Raw genomic sequence first — 14254 nt, 5'->3', positions numbered from 1 at the left:
TGGAGGCTCATTATCTCTTTGGCTTACATCTACATTAAAATCTACTTGGTTTACAGCAACATTAAACCTGAGGCTTATGTTGGCCTCCTACCCAGAACAATTCCACCCTCGGGCACCTGAACAGCCCCTTGCACACACAGTTACTGCTGGGGGTGTTGGACTCCTCCAGGTCGTGCTGTGCTCAGGAAGGAGGAGGAATGGGAAGACAACCCCTAACTCAGGGAGGCCGGGATGTGGTGTCTGCTGTTCCCCAGAACTGCTCAGCTCAGGAGGAGTGGGGTCACCCCATTCCAGATGTCTGTGTACTGGCCACCATTCCTGTAAGGAGTCCAGTGGTGGGAATGTCAGGGCAGCAGAATTAGTTCTTTGTTTTCTGTTGTTGAACAAACCTCCCGGAACCTTCGGAAAGGTTCGTGCCTCCCATGCTTTTGTAATATCCCCCACAGGTATCCAGGGTAATTTTGCCTGTGCTGGTATCAGGCACAGCAAAGAGTTATTATTGTTCTGAGCCACCAGGCAACAATTGCCTCTACTGTAAACCGAGTGGTAAATTCCAGACTTCATCCCAGAATCCTTCTGAGACCAATAAACTTGGATACATTTGGAAACAGCATTCCTTTATGGGTGAGTGCCAAGGAGATACTGGGTTCCAGATAAACCTCCAGAGTGAGTCTATTGACTTCAGTCCATTTACTCCAGGGATAAAGCTGGCTTGGTGTCTTTCCTGAAGAACTGCCGGATAATAATGACTCCTATTTAATTAAAAAGCATGCCAAGAGGAATTTCAGGGTTTAGAAATGTGCTTGTCACTCAGAAACAAATTTATACTTGGTAAGAGAAGAGTTTGTTGTTTTTTTCCTTCTTCCCCTGGACACATCCCCAGTTATCTCCAAACATCCCCGGGCTGGGATCCACGGCGATGGCTCCGGCTCTGCGGTTTGGTTATTCGAGGTTAGTGCTGATGCCTCTGGTCTCTTGTGCAAGCCAGTTCCTCTGCCCTTAATTCACTCCTGACAACTGCATTCCTTCCTGTGCCACTTCCAAACCAGGCCAGAGCTCTGCTGGGCTCCCTCTCTGCACACCCCAGACAGGCTGGGCTCTCCTCCACGGGCTTATCTTTAATTTCACAGAGTTTTTGGGTGAGCAATACACAGTGAGGTATCTCAGCTGCTGATCTGCTGCCAAACACACCGGGCTACCCCCTGGAGAGGTGGAAGAGATTTCATCCAGGCTCTTGGAGGAAAATCTTTCCAACAGCTACAGGGATGTGTTTGACTTACACTTGGAAACCATCAGTGAGATAGTCCCCACTCGCAGACCCTGCTAAGAGGGAATGTGGGAGGTAAAGGAGGAGAGTGAGGAAAAGCTTTTATCTGCAACAAATTTTTTAAGTACAGGATTTAAATCTGGAAAACATTAAGTTTATAAAGTTTCATGTGGACAGAGACTGCCTCTCTCTGCTGGCCCACCTTGCTTATCTGGGCTGTATTTTTACACTTCACAACCACTGTCCTCACACTGTTTCACCCAGCAGACCCACACTGCCCTCCCAGTGCACAGCTCCATGTCCCCTGCACTGCTGCTTTTATTTGTGCCTTTTTCTCATCAGCTTCACCTTTCTCCTGTAACAGAACCTCAACCCAGCAGTGTCACTGAGAGTCTTTCCTCTCTATCCCCCCAGTTCTGCTCCAGTGCAAACATCTGTACAGGGCACATCTCCACTGACTTCCATGCAGATGTGCCAACAAAGGAATTGGCCCAGTTCCTCTGGGAATGTGCCATCTAGTTTAGACAAATAACTTTGAGCAACCTACCACGCTGTTAATGCTTTGGCCAAATTTAGAACCAATCTTTTTTTATTGTTCTGAAAGTCCAAATAAATATTTTTTCCATTCTGGTTTTCTTCTCAGGATAGAGGTGCCAAACTACTGTGAAAAGAAGCGTTTTATCCCCAGCATTTCCAGCCAGGAACAGAAATAGACAACGAAGATTTTTCCTGCGAGATTTCCATCCTTGTTCTGGGTAAATTCATCTCAACACAAAGACTCATCCTTCACTTTGCCTCCAAAGCTCTCAGGACTGGATTGCAGGTTTGGTACAACATGGTACAAATTTACAACTCTGGTATGTCATTTGAAATCAAGAATAATGATGGTGACCCAGCAACTTGAGCCAGTTTGGGCAGCCTGAAAAGCAGCATCTGAATCGTTCCACGCAGCCACTCACCAAAACAGGAGTCCAATTCTGCTGACATTTCTACATCTCTAATTCTTGTTCTATATTTGCAGCACAAACAAGACCCAGAGCAGCAGCAGAGCTTCCCTGTATTGTGTGTTCCCCAATAATCAGGATCCTTGCCCTGATCCTCAGAGTGCCAGGGAATGATCAGCAGGGATGGACAGTGCTAGGACAGGTCCTTGCAGACAAACACCAGGGCACGTCTCGAGTCCTGTGATTTCCTTTTTGCCTCCCTTGACCTCTTCCTTCTCCTCTGTTCTATCTTGATTTCCCTCTGTCTTTTTAAGGTATTAACCCTGTGATTGTGCTTTTTAACTTCTGTGAAAGAGCCTGGAGATAACTCTCAGTGAAGCACAGTTGTACTTCCACTGGAACTGTCACTTGGGTGTTTCAAAGTGCTTTCCAGCCATAGTGGGTCAGGAAACAAAGTTCATCTTGCAAAAATTTCCACATTAGAAATGCCTTTTCCTTGCACCTGAGGCAGAACAAGGACTGCAGCCTGGGCTGGCCATGCCCTTCCATAGGAGCCCTCCAGCATGGAGATACCAACACCGGGGTTAGACAATGCAGAAGAGCCCTTCCTCCCCAACAGGCATGGCAAGGAATACACTTCTGCAAACCCTTTCCATTTTGTGACCAATATTTATGACTGAGAGGCTCCTGACAAGGCCTGGATGTTGGCAGCATTGCTGTTCCATGGATGTGATCCAGAGGCTGGGCAGATGGAACAGAAGCCCAAAGCAGTGCCAGTGGTGGAAGAAATGCTGCCCCATCCTGTGGAAAACTTTGTCCCCTTCCCCCACATTTGTTACATTCAGGCAACACTGAATTGCTGTTTTCTGATGATGATTTCTGTCACTTACCACAGTGCAGCAGAGAGGCCAGAACCACCAGAGCAGAGCCAAGGCCAGCAGGAGGAAGAGGATCAACAAGGCGATGGCCAGGATGGTCCCATCGGACTGGAAGAGAAACACCAGAGTGTGTGAGCAGCACTAACACAGAACTGCCTCTCCAAGGTACCCCCCTGTGCACCCTGCTTCCAGGGACATCCCACTCTCCATTTATTGTCATTCTAATGACGATAATTACCAATGCCATACTCCATTTATTTGTCAGACAAAATGCAGTTTTGCTCTCTCCTCACACATCAAATGTGGCACCTGTCCCTCCCCCCACCTCACTGCAACGAGACCCAGAGCTCTCCTTCACTTCATGGATTTTGCCTTGATTTTCTGAACCTCCCAGTCACATAAAACATTTAGTTCAGTTCAGATTAAAACTAATGTAACATTCATCAGAGTACTGTGAAGACTGAAAAAAGGTTTAAAAAGGAGCTCACAACACAATCATGGAATCATGGAGTGCTTTGTGTTGGGAGGGACCTTAAAGCTCATCTCATTCCACCCCCTGCCATGGGCAGGGACATCTTCCACTAGCCCAGGTTGCTCCAAGCCCTGTCTAACCTGGCCTTGAACATTTCCAGGGATGAGACAACCTGGCCTTGAACATTTCCAGGGATGAGACATTCATCCATCCAACCTCTCTGGGCAATGTTTCACCGTGGTTTAAACATTCTCCTTCTTTGCAACTCTTTTCCCCTCTTGCAGTACAAACTCTAAAGTGATGTTGGCATTAAAGTTGACTCCAAACACAAAACTTGCAGCCAGGTCTCCAGGGCCCCTGACTTGGGTCACCCTGCTCCTCTCAGCAGGGCTGAGCCACAGAAGTTCTGCCAGGAGCTTTCCAGGGAGATTTGAACACACACACCACCCCAACAATCACAGGGAGTTTCCTCCTCAGAAGCCATTAACTCCAGAGGATCCTCTCCTCTCCTCTCCATTTGGGATGCTCCCCCCAGTTAAGATCCATGTGCAGTTCTCTGGTGTCCATCAGCACTGCAAACTGCTGCACAGGCCAGCCCAGCTCAGCAAGCAAAACCCAACGTGCTTCATTTCCTGCTGCTTAGACTCAACCCCCAGCAGCTGTTCCTGTCCTGAGGTGTGCCAGCCTCCCCACACCCTTCCTCCCCAGCACCATCATCCTGTTCCCAGGCCAGCAGGCAGGCCTGACTTCAGCCTCTTGGAGATGTTCCTGATGGCAGAGCAGGCATTCCAAACCCCCAGCCCAGGGTCAGGATCCCAGTGCCAGACTGAGGACACGGTCAGGGCAGACCGACCTGTCGGGGGGAGATCTGGGTGCCTGCTGAGCTCACTGTAACTCAGGGGCCAGATGACCTCCCATCATACCAGAGGGGGAGAGTAATGGAAAAGCAACCAGGTTGAGAGCATTTTCCAAGCTCTCTGCTGGTGCAGAAAGATTTTCTGGAGAACTTGGATCAAGACGACCTGATCTTTGACACTTGGAAGCTAAAGAGAGGTAGTCCACACAGGAGAATAATTCACCCAAGGCATGTCTGGAAATGGAACTTGGACCCCACCACAAAATAAAAGCTCATTTGAGAAGACAGAACTGTACATTTGGGGCTGTTCCTCCAGACAAAGAGCATAAAGGCACATCCATCATCTGCAAAATGACAGCTGCTGATAGTCAGTGCTTTACAAAATGTGATCTCAACTCTTTGCTGCCATGAAATTGTAGGAGAAATAAAGCTTTTTATGTCTAATCATTGTCTGCCCCTTTAGACCCAGATTGAAACAAACATTTTGTCATTAAGATATTCTGAAATCAATTTGCAAATATACAAAACAAAGTGGCCTTGTAACTTTTCTGGGGATTTTTTTTGTTTGTTTTTAAAAATAGAATTTATTTTTACTTTTCTTCCCCCCAAGACAATCTGTGAAAACCAGCTTAGGATACCCCAACACGTGTTTCTGCCCCAGCTCTGAGCTGTCCCTGCTGCAGCGAGGCCGGGAGGGAACCCCAGTGAGTCACACCAGGACAGAGCACATGCACACCACAAACCCTGCCAGAATAATCCACAGTGCACTCTTGAACTGCTTTGGGTTTGGTTATCTTTATTTTGCCAGTTTCTGCCAGAATTTAGCTATCACTCTGTGCAATATCCATGGTTTAATATGGCTACAGCTATGCTTAGCTAGAAACTGCCACTTAGCCAAGCTGAGTGATGAACAAGAAGGAAATTCTGCCTGCTAAAAGAGTTTGCAAAAGTTCCTCTGACATTTTGAAATCTCTCTCCTAATCTTACATAGCTGGTGAAAGGGCTGAAGCATTTCAAATGTCTGCTTTCATTCCTTTCTTTTTAATATTTTTTTGTTTTGGTTTGGTTTTTTTTTTAATGAAAATTTGGAAGAACAATGCAAAGGCTCATGGAAACACTGACCCATGGAATAATGCAATGAGCTGTGTGTAACACTGAGTGAATACAGGCAATTCAGACCAAGAAAACAACTTTCATTTTAAAAAGAGAATTTCTACAGTAAACTAGAGAATTTTCCATTAAAAAAAAAAAAGATCTATGGAGACAAAGCCCAGATAGTCCCTAAATACACAGTTATCTGTGATCAGTGCTATTGTCCCACAGGGATTCACCTTGACTTCTCTCACAGAGATAAAGCTGGTGCTGGTACCCTCATTGAGATCAGTAAGTTCAACCCCCAGCACACCTGAATGGTGACAAAAGCCCGACAGCAAAGGGACCCTCAGAGCTCGTTCCAAATGAAGTGGGAAACTTTGGTACTTCGCTTCCCAACAACTGTTGAAGTCCTGGACGATGCCTGGAGCTGCTCTTTTGAAACACCCTGTTATTTTATCGAGGAACAGTCATATAAAAAGGAGTGGGCTCTTTACATGCCCTTTCAAGGTCCTCCACAGCTGACATACTAAAACTCTGCTGTGTAGACTGTGAAGCAAATGAGCTGGTGGAGAAAGCAAGGCAGCCATGCCTTGGAGCCTCCTCTGCCCTGCCAGGGTCCAACAAGGCCAACAAAGTGCTGCAAGTACTGCTGGCACTGGAAGTGTAATGGGAAACAAGCTCTGGAAGATATTGTACAAGAGATATGAAGAAATCTGGAGCAGGACATGTTAGAGGCATTTCCTCATATATTGGGAGGTGTGTACATACATATATGTAGAGAGAGAGGGAATCATGGAATCACAGAATGGTTGGGGCTGGAAGAGACCTTAAAGACCACCTGGTACCATCCCTGCCATGGGCAGGAACACCTTCCACTGGACGAGGTGGCTCCAAGGCCTCTCCAACCTGGTCCTTCACTCAGCAGTTACTGTGGGATTTTAGGGACTACGAGAAGCCAGGCTGGGATGGGGGAAATCCCTTGGCCACGAGACAGAACCCTGGCCCAGCTCTTGAACTGCAGGTTCTTCTAGAGACAGAGGAGGGGAGGGATGGCAAAATCTGATCCAGCAACTGCCATGGGCTATTTCCTGAACTTTCCCCACAAACACTGGGATATGTTCCCCCTACAAGGGAACAACTCCCTCCAGGCACACCCTCGATCCCTGGGAAGATCCCAACACAAAGCTCAGGATAAGCTGGGTGGGTGTACATTCCTTTAACAGCCAGGGCAGAGGGATGGCCACTCCACCATGGTCCTGCCACAGAGGAAATGACTCATCCCCCAGCCTTCCTTTGCTGTTCCCTGCTGAGACGCTGCCCAAGACCAACCTCCTGAAATTTTGCCCCGGGAAGTTCGGATGCAATCATGAGGTGAGACAAAGCCAAGATGGAATCTGTGGTATTAAGCCCCCTATTTCATCTTAGACTTCCTAAATTCTTCTGACACAGAAACAGACACATACCAGTTCATAAACACAAAATTTCAATGGAATTAAGGCTTATTTTTGAGGGTTTTCCAAAAGATGCTGCTACACACCAGATGGATATTTTTTGTTGCATTTGGGTTTATTTCTTGGTTTTTTCTAATCTTCTTATTTTTGTTTAAGATTTTATTTCCTAGTTTCCCATCTTACTGCATACATTGGCTATTCCAGAGAGGTACTGTGGAATAACATCCCCAAAGCACACAGAGCCTCAAAAGCTCTGAGTGCTGAGTTCAGCAGTGATGGATGAAGTACTGGGTGTATCCAATAAAAGTGCTCATGCCCTGGCTGACAAATGAATGTCCTGGGATTTACAGGGACAGGAAGGAGGGCAGTGCCTGCTCCTCACCATGACAGTAACTGGATTTAGCTCTAAGGGTGTGTTTGAATGTGCTGACTTCACACTGAGCCCAACAGTGATGGACTTCAGTGAAATATGTAAATCATGGAATATGCTGAGTTGGAAGGGACCCATCCGGGTCATTGAGTCCAACCTCTGGCCCTGCACAATCCCTCCCTGTCCCTGAGGGTGTTATCCAAAAGCTCCTGGAGCTCTGGCAGCCTTGGGGCCGTGACCAAACCCTGGGGAACCTGTTCAGTGCCAACCACCCTCTGGGGTGCATCAAGCACCGGCTTTAGTGGGCCTTGAAGGCTGGGCTTAGGATAAGGATTCAGTCCTAACTCCTACAGACTCCACTGGAAGGCAAGAAGCTGTTTGATCTGGTTCTGCACTCACTGCTCCAGCACAGGAAAGCGCTGTCCCCTGTCAGGTAGCTGCTCTCAGAGCTGCAGGCAGCCTGTCCCTGCCCTGTGCTGTGCAGAGGAGCTTGTGGGACCAGCAGAGGAGCTCAGGCTGTGCCACAGCCCTGGGATGTCTCCTCCAGGCAGGCTGGGAGCTGTCACTGCTGTGTCAGGGCAAGGGCAGGACCATCAGCACTGGTACCAAGGACTGGGCTCAGCAGGGCTGTGACAGCCACACAAACACATCTCACTGCAGTGACCCTGCAGCAGAAACAGCTTCAATAACACTTAGCACTGACCCTGCTCCTAGCACTGACCCTCAGCTGCTGTACAAAGAGCAGAAACAAGGCTGATGTCAGTCCACAGACAGGGAAGATATGAATGGCTCCTGTATCCCATTTTCCAAGCAGGAAGAGCAATAACACGTGAAAGCCATCAGAGGGGTCAGTAAGAAAAGGGTGAAGTGCTTTTAAAGAGCTTTATGACAATCCTGAGTACAGTTTTGAGTGACCATTCAACATCAAACAGAGGTTTTCTCCCTGGAGAGAAAAGAGGAACAGTTTTAATATCCTTTAGTCAACATAGGGTGGGGAGAAGGCTGACTCTGTCTCTACATCAGAGAGACTCAGGAAGCTTTTATTGTGAAGGAAACTTTCTGCTGGAGTCTCCTGGGGACTTGTCCCATCACAGCAACAGAAACCAATGTCTATCATTTACTTTATCACACACAAGAATTTTTTTAATATAACAGAAACAATGTGGCCTAATTTCTGAAAGGAAATGAGAAGCCACTGAATTCATTGCTCTGCATCGGATTGGCATCTGTGTGGAGCTGCTTGAGCAGGAGCCAAGCTCAGCAGGGGATGGGAGCAAGAAACACCTGTTTGAGGTCACCCAACAAAGGTGCTCTCAGATCCTTTTCCCCATGTTTACTGTGCTTGACATGAGATGCCCCTCTTGCAATGATCTGTCTCCCTCCTCTCCTTCCAGAGCTGAAAGGAAGGAGAGCTCGCTTACAAAACACTTTTCCAGCATCCCATGTTATTTGCTTTACAGCCCAGTGCAAACATGAGCACAGCCTCCCTTCAGCACAGGCTGGGCAAACCCAGAGCAGGGGACAACCTTTGTCCTGAAGAGTTCACACTCCAACCAGAGCGGGCAAATACATGGTGGGAAGGAGGAGTGATCATTACACCCTCTGTTACACAGGAAAGTCTCTGGTCAGAGCAAACAATTCCCTAATCCTTGATTACTGTGTTTATCCTTAAGGAACACACTGAACATTTCCTTCAGAAAGAACACTTTGAAATTTCCAACTAAACAGAAGTTCACAAGACTTCTGAGAGGCAGATGTGGCAGAATTGATGGCAGAATTCAGGCTTGTCCAGCCCAGGCTTGTGCCATCTGGGATCCTGCATTAGATACAACAGAGTCAGATGGGATAGGTTATGGAAAACCCAAACATGGCATAACCCTGCAGGCTGATGAGGTTTTCCTCTTCAGTTTTATCTACTCTCCTGCAGCGGTGGGTTCAGCTCTCTCCAGACGACAGACACCTCCCCACTCAGAGGTGTTGAGGTCCAAAGGCCTTTGCCCTCCTCTTTTGTTCTCTCTCTCCCTCTGACAGCCCACCTGTTTGGTAAAATGCTCCAAGGTTTGTTCCTATTTCTGATACAAAGCCCTTGAGTCCTGAGTGTCGCCTCCAAGAGACCTCCTCTAAACCAAAACAGTTGTAAGACTTCATGTCCCTGAACATCTGCTCAGGTCTCCCCTAGTCATGTCCTCCCCAGTCAGTCGTCAAACTTGAGGTGTCACAATTTTCACAGCCTGGCCACAGGAACAGCAGAGATCAAAGGCAGCAGGGCCTCTTCACTGAGGGCCTTCAGTGCTCTGACTACAGGTGGGCATCCTCTTCATCACACAGGTCACAGGTCACAGCACATGACAGGCCTCTGGCTTTGTCCTGGAGGTGAGTGTGGGAGCCTTGGCTCTGTGGCTGCGACATCACAGAATGGTTTGGGTTGGAAGGGACCTTAAAGCTTATCCAGTTTAGATCCCCTGCCATGGGCAGGGACACATTCCACTAGCCCAGGTTGCTCCAAGCCCCGTCCAACCTGGCCTTGGACACTTCCAGGGCTGGGGCAGCCACAGCTTCTCTGGGCAACCAGAGTGTCACCAGGGTGCCACCATCCTCGTATTGAAGAACTTGTTACCAATGTCTATTCTAAACTTTCCTTTCTTCAACTTAAGGCCATTCCCCCTTGTCCTGTCACTACCTGGCCTTGTGAAAAGTCCCTCTCCAAGTCACACCATGGGCCTGGTATCGGCTGCCAGAAAGGCAGAGGCCACCCAAGTGCTGGTTTTGGGCCTCATCTGCACACCCACCTTGCCCTGCAATAGCAGCAGAGCTGAGCCCTCCCTGGCAGGGCAGGTTGGGCTGGAGGTGTTCCTGTGTCACTGAGGAGGTACCGAGGAGCTCCTGCTCTGACCCAGCCACCTCCCGTCCCCAGGAGGTGAAACCTGAGCAGTTACTCTGGTTTGTGCTTGAAGACAGTCGTTAACAAGCAGCAGGTTAAATCCATTGCAACTGGAATTCGAGCAGACAAAATCCTGTGGAATTAGTCTTTGTCAGAACATTTATGGCTTGAGCTGGGTTTATTCCTCAGCCAAGCAGGAAAGGGGACAGCAGGTTACAGCTCTGGAATGTCTTGCCTCCTGCATGGCTATGAGATTTGTGGCCTTTAAGCAGCACTTTCAAACAAATAATCTCAGGAGCACCTTCCTTGGGCTAATGGCACTCCTGTACCCCTGAGCTGAGCAGACTCCTCACAGGCCATCACAGGCAGCTCTCCATGAGTCTGACAAGGCTCAGAACATGCCAGCATGACCTGAACACAGACAACAATGCATTTGGGATAAGTTTCCTTCTGAAACTCAGTTTAAATTGAAATCACGTTTTCAACAGCAAAACATTTCAATAAAATAAACCAGTCAGGTTGAGAGTGCTCTGTTTCAACTTCCCTGGCAGAAGGGGTTTCCCTATTAGAAGTGCACACATGTGCAGAGATCCTGGCTCACAGTTCCTAGTTAACTTCACCACTGTCACAGGAACCCAAACTGTTTCATATTTCCAAATTAAACCTTTCCAAAACTCCCGTTCTGTGATCCTGCCCCCACCTGCAATGTACTGCTCTTCTCTGTGAATCCCTCCCTTCCAGCCCACGGGAACACGGTGTTTGTGATGTGCCAGCCACACTCAGGGCATTCCAAACCAGCCCATGCAGCAATATCAGAGTGAAATAATATCTGCACATTGAACTCTTCGGGTGACCTGTGGTAGGATAAACACTCACTGCCCATCATACCTGCAGCAGAAAGCCTTTAAGAGCAATGTCTTCTAGAAACAAACCCAAAATCTTATACCCTGGAGCTCCCACCAGGCAGTGCCTCAGCTAATGACACACAGGTCAAGGAAAGTGCTCATTAAATGGGCTCCTAAAGCCTCCACTGATCCCCCAGTGAAGGCTCTCTGACTGCTGCAGCCCCAGGAGCACTGCTCTCCGTCCTAATTGTGCAGTCCAGAACAAAGTCACAATTGAAAAAGCTCCACGTTAGCACTGAATTACATTTCTTTTGAATTAAAAGAAAAAAACAAACACAAAACCAAGCCTTCAGTGAAGGGTTGTTACTTTTTTGCTACAAGGCTGCAGTTCTTGCTTGATTTTCTAACTTTCTCCTTATTTAAAGGTCAAATTCACCCACTGTTGTTTATCTCTAAGGTGCAAATTGCTTCAGTCTTTCAAACTACCACAGGAAGAAATCCAGGATCCCCAGCCGTAGTGAGATTGCGCCAGTTCCCACCTCCTTCTGTCAACTGCAAAACCCCTCAAGGTGAGAAGACCAAGTTCTCCTTTTTAGATGACTTTGATGACTCCTGCACCTTTGGAACTGCAATTGAGAGTCCAGAGGGGCTCTTTCTATCCAGAATGGTCAGGTCTGCTTCCCACCTGACACCTCATCCAACAGTCCGAGCCATTTATTAAGGGTTGCCACCAAGACAATTGGTTCATTTTAAGATAACAGCTTCATTATAAGACAATTGCTTCGATATAAGATATCAGCTCTCTGATCTGCCTGTGCAGGACTTCCTCTTGCCCCAGGTTGCTGTCAGGTGCATTAAGCCATTGCATCCATTCACTTCCACATGTATTGTTTCAAGAATCCCCCTTCCCACAGCCAAGGACTGTCCAGGGCCTCCCCTCTGGCTTCCAAAATCTGAACTCCTCTCTGGGACTGTGGAAGGGCTGCCTGGCACTGGGCATCACCACCTGGAGAGACTCCCCTCCCAGCATGGGTTTGGAGCTGCAGCCCCTCAGGTGAGGGGGGCTGGATCCCCCTGGTATCCCCCTCCCTAGAGAGCAGCTGTCAGAGACTGAAATGGTTAATGATTTATGCATTCTAGGAGACTTTTGCAGGCTTTTGACTTGCATGATACCTCTGATGAACAATTGGGCCCCTCCCTCCCTCCAGTGCTGAAGGTGTGAAGCCCTGAAAAGGTAAGAGGTGAGCTTGCAGGCTTTTGACTGTTGATACCTCTGCTGAGCAATCAGGCCCCTCCCTCCCTCTGCTAATCTTGAAAGGCGGGAACCAGACGAGACACAAAAAAAAAAACAACTCAGCACAGACCCAGATGCTGGAGGCTCGAGGCACCGCCCGTGACACTAATCATGGATATAACTCATAACTTGTTGGAGTATGGGGGCTTCCCTCCTTCACCCCCAGCAGATCAAGGCCACTTCAACTGACAGACATGGAAGCATCGCTGGACTGGTGACTGTAGACATCTGTCCACTCTCAGCTTTTCTTTCCCTTACTCTCCCTTGCTCTCATCCTGCCTTTCTCTCCCCTATGCATTTTCTTCCCCCCCCCCCAAAGGTTATCTCTGTGTCACACTGTTTTATGACAGCACCCAAACTGCTAGCATGCCTGTTGATACAGAATTGTTAAAATAAACCTTGCCAGTGTATGTTTTCAGACACCGATTATTCAGTGTCGTTTCACTCTAATCCACCCCAAGGGAATTATTGATAAAAACCTGGGTTACCTCTCTCCCCTTTTCCTGGGGTGAGTCATAACAGCAGCCCAGCTCACAAGGGCAAGCCTGCTTCAGGCAATGTCTGTGCCTCCCAAAGGAGTCACCTCCCCAACTGCCCTGACCCAGCATGGCCCTTTTCAGCTGAAAGATGCTCCTTTTATGGGCAGAATTCCCCCAGCCCTCGTCCTGAAGGAACAGGGTGTCACCTGGGGAGACATCCCCCACAGACTGGGGACATGTAGCAAAGAAAACTGAGTTTCAGTCCTTGCTAGGCCAAGGCAAGTCCAATATCCTGCCACAGAAATGCTCTCCTAGCCCACACGTGGGGGCCTCCTTTGCCTGGTCTTCTTGCAAAGCAGCATCATGTGTTTCTCCCCAGGTGATCCAGGGGATGCAGGAACATCCCCTGGTGACATTCCCTGCTCTCCCAGCCAAGCTGTCCAGGAAGAGCTGGGTTACACTGTCCCTGCAGCCCTGCAGCTTTACCTACCAAAGTCAGTCACTAGTGCAAGAGGTCATTAGTGGTTTTTCCTCTTCTGGGAGCACTTCAGAAAATGAACAAAGACTTATTTCAATTCCCACCCTGGCTTCTCTCCGAGATGCTCCTTCTGCACTGCAGAACTTGGCCACAGCCCTCCAGGCAGCAGAGCAGGACTGAATTCCTGCCCCTAAATGTGGCCTTGGCAATTATTTCCTCTCTTGAATGTTCCCTTTCCTGACAACCTTGGTGTGCACCCTGCCCTGGGCACACCTGCGAAGTAACACAGCAGCTCACACTTTCTCTCTCTTCCAGTTCTTCAAACTCCTAACCCAGGAACAGGAATAAATCCCTTCCCAACCTCACCAGCCACTACTTGCTGATTCTTCCAGCACTGGGAAAGCCCTGCAGCAAACACTGCCCAGGCACTGATGGATGCACAGTGTTCACACCAACACCTCACACCTGAAATCTGTGGGGTGGGGAGATTAATAGCTGAGGAAGAAGGACTAATTTATATATTTAGTCCTAGCACTAGTGGAAGCTGAGGATGCTCAGTTCCCATGGCATTTGTGGTCCTGTGCCTTAAATTATTGCTGTTACTAGATGGGTTTTTATGTTTAGCAGAGTAAACCACAGTTCTTAGTACCTTTGACTATCAAAGGTCCACTGACATCAACCATAGAATGAAACTACTTTGTAAACTCTCATCATTAATTATGTGGAGCAAGTCAGATCTGTCAGTGTGACTGCAGGACAAAGGCCAAGTAAGAAGGAATATCATCAGGATGAAGGGGGTGTTTCCCTCCAGAAGGAACATCTGTCTAATTTGAGTCCAGCAAGAGTGATGGATAGTGGCGAGTTCCGTTAACTGAACATTATTTACAACAAAATAGCTCCTTGAGACTCAGAATGGAAGGAGCCAGTTGCTAAACAGATGCCCA

General features: G+C 48.2%; 1 protein-coding gene across 1 annotated transcript in view; it reads right to left on the bottom strand.

The window, feature by feature from the left end:
• Window positions 1-14254, bottom strand: part of ANTXR1 (ANTXR cell adhesion molecule 1) — a 106236-nt gene that overhangs the window by 47801 nt on the left and 44181 nt on the right. The window contains exon 13 of the mRNA XM_064637742.1: window positions 3102-3197. Coding sequence (XP_064493812.1) covers window positions 3102-3197 — 96 coding nt within the window. The remainder of the gene's footprint in view (window positions 1-3101; window positions 3198-14254) is intronic.

The sequence above is a fragment of the Pseudopipra pipra genome, chromosome 28 (assembly GCF_036250125.1).
Source record: "Pseudopipra pipra isolate bDixPip1 chromosome 28, bDixPip1.hap1, whole genome shotgun sequence".
Classification (NCBI taxonomy): Eukaryota; Metazoa; Chordata; class Aves; order Passeriformes; family Pipridae; genus Pseudopipra; species Pseudopipra pipra.
The sequence above is the reverse complement of the archived record's forward strand: the minus strand, read 5'-3'. Positions and strand labels throughout refer to the sequence as shown.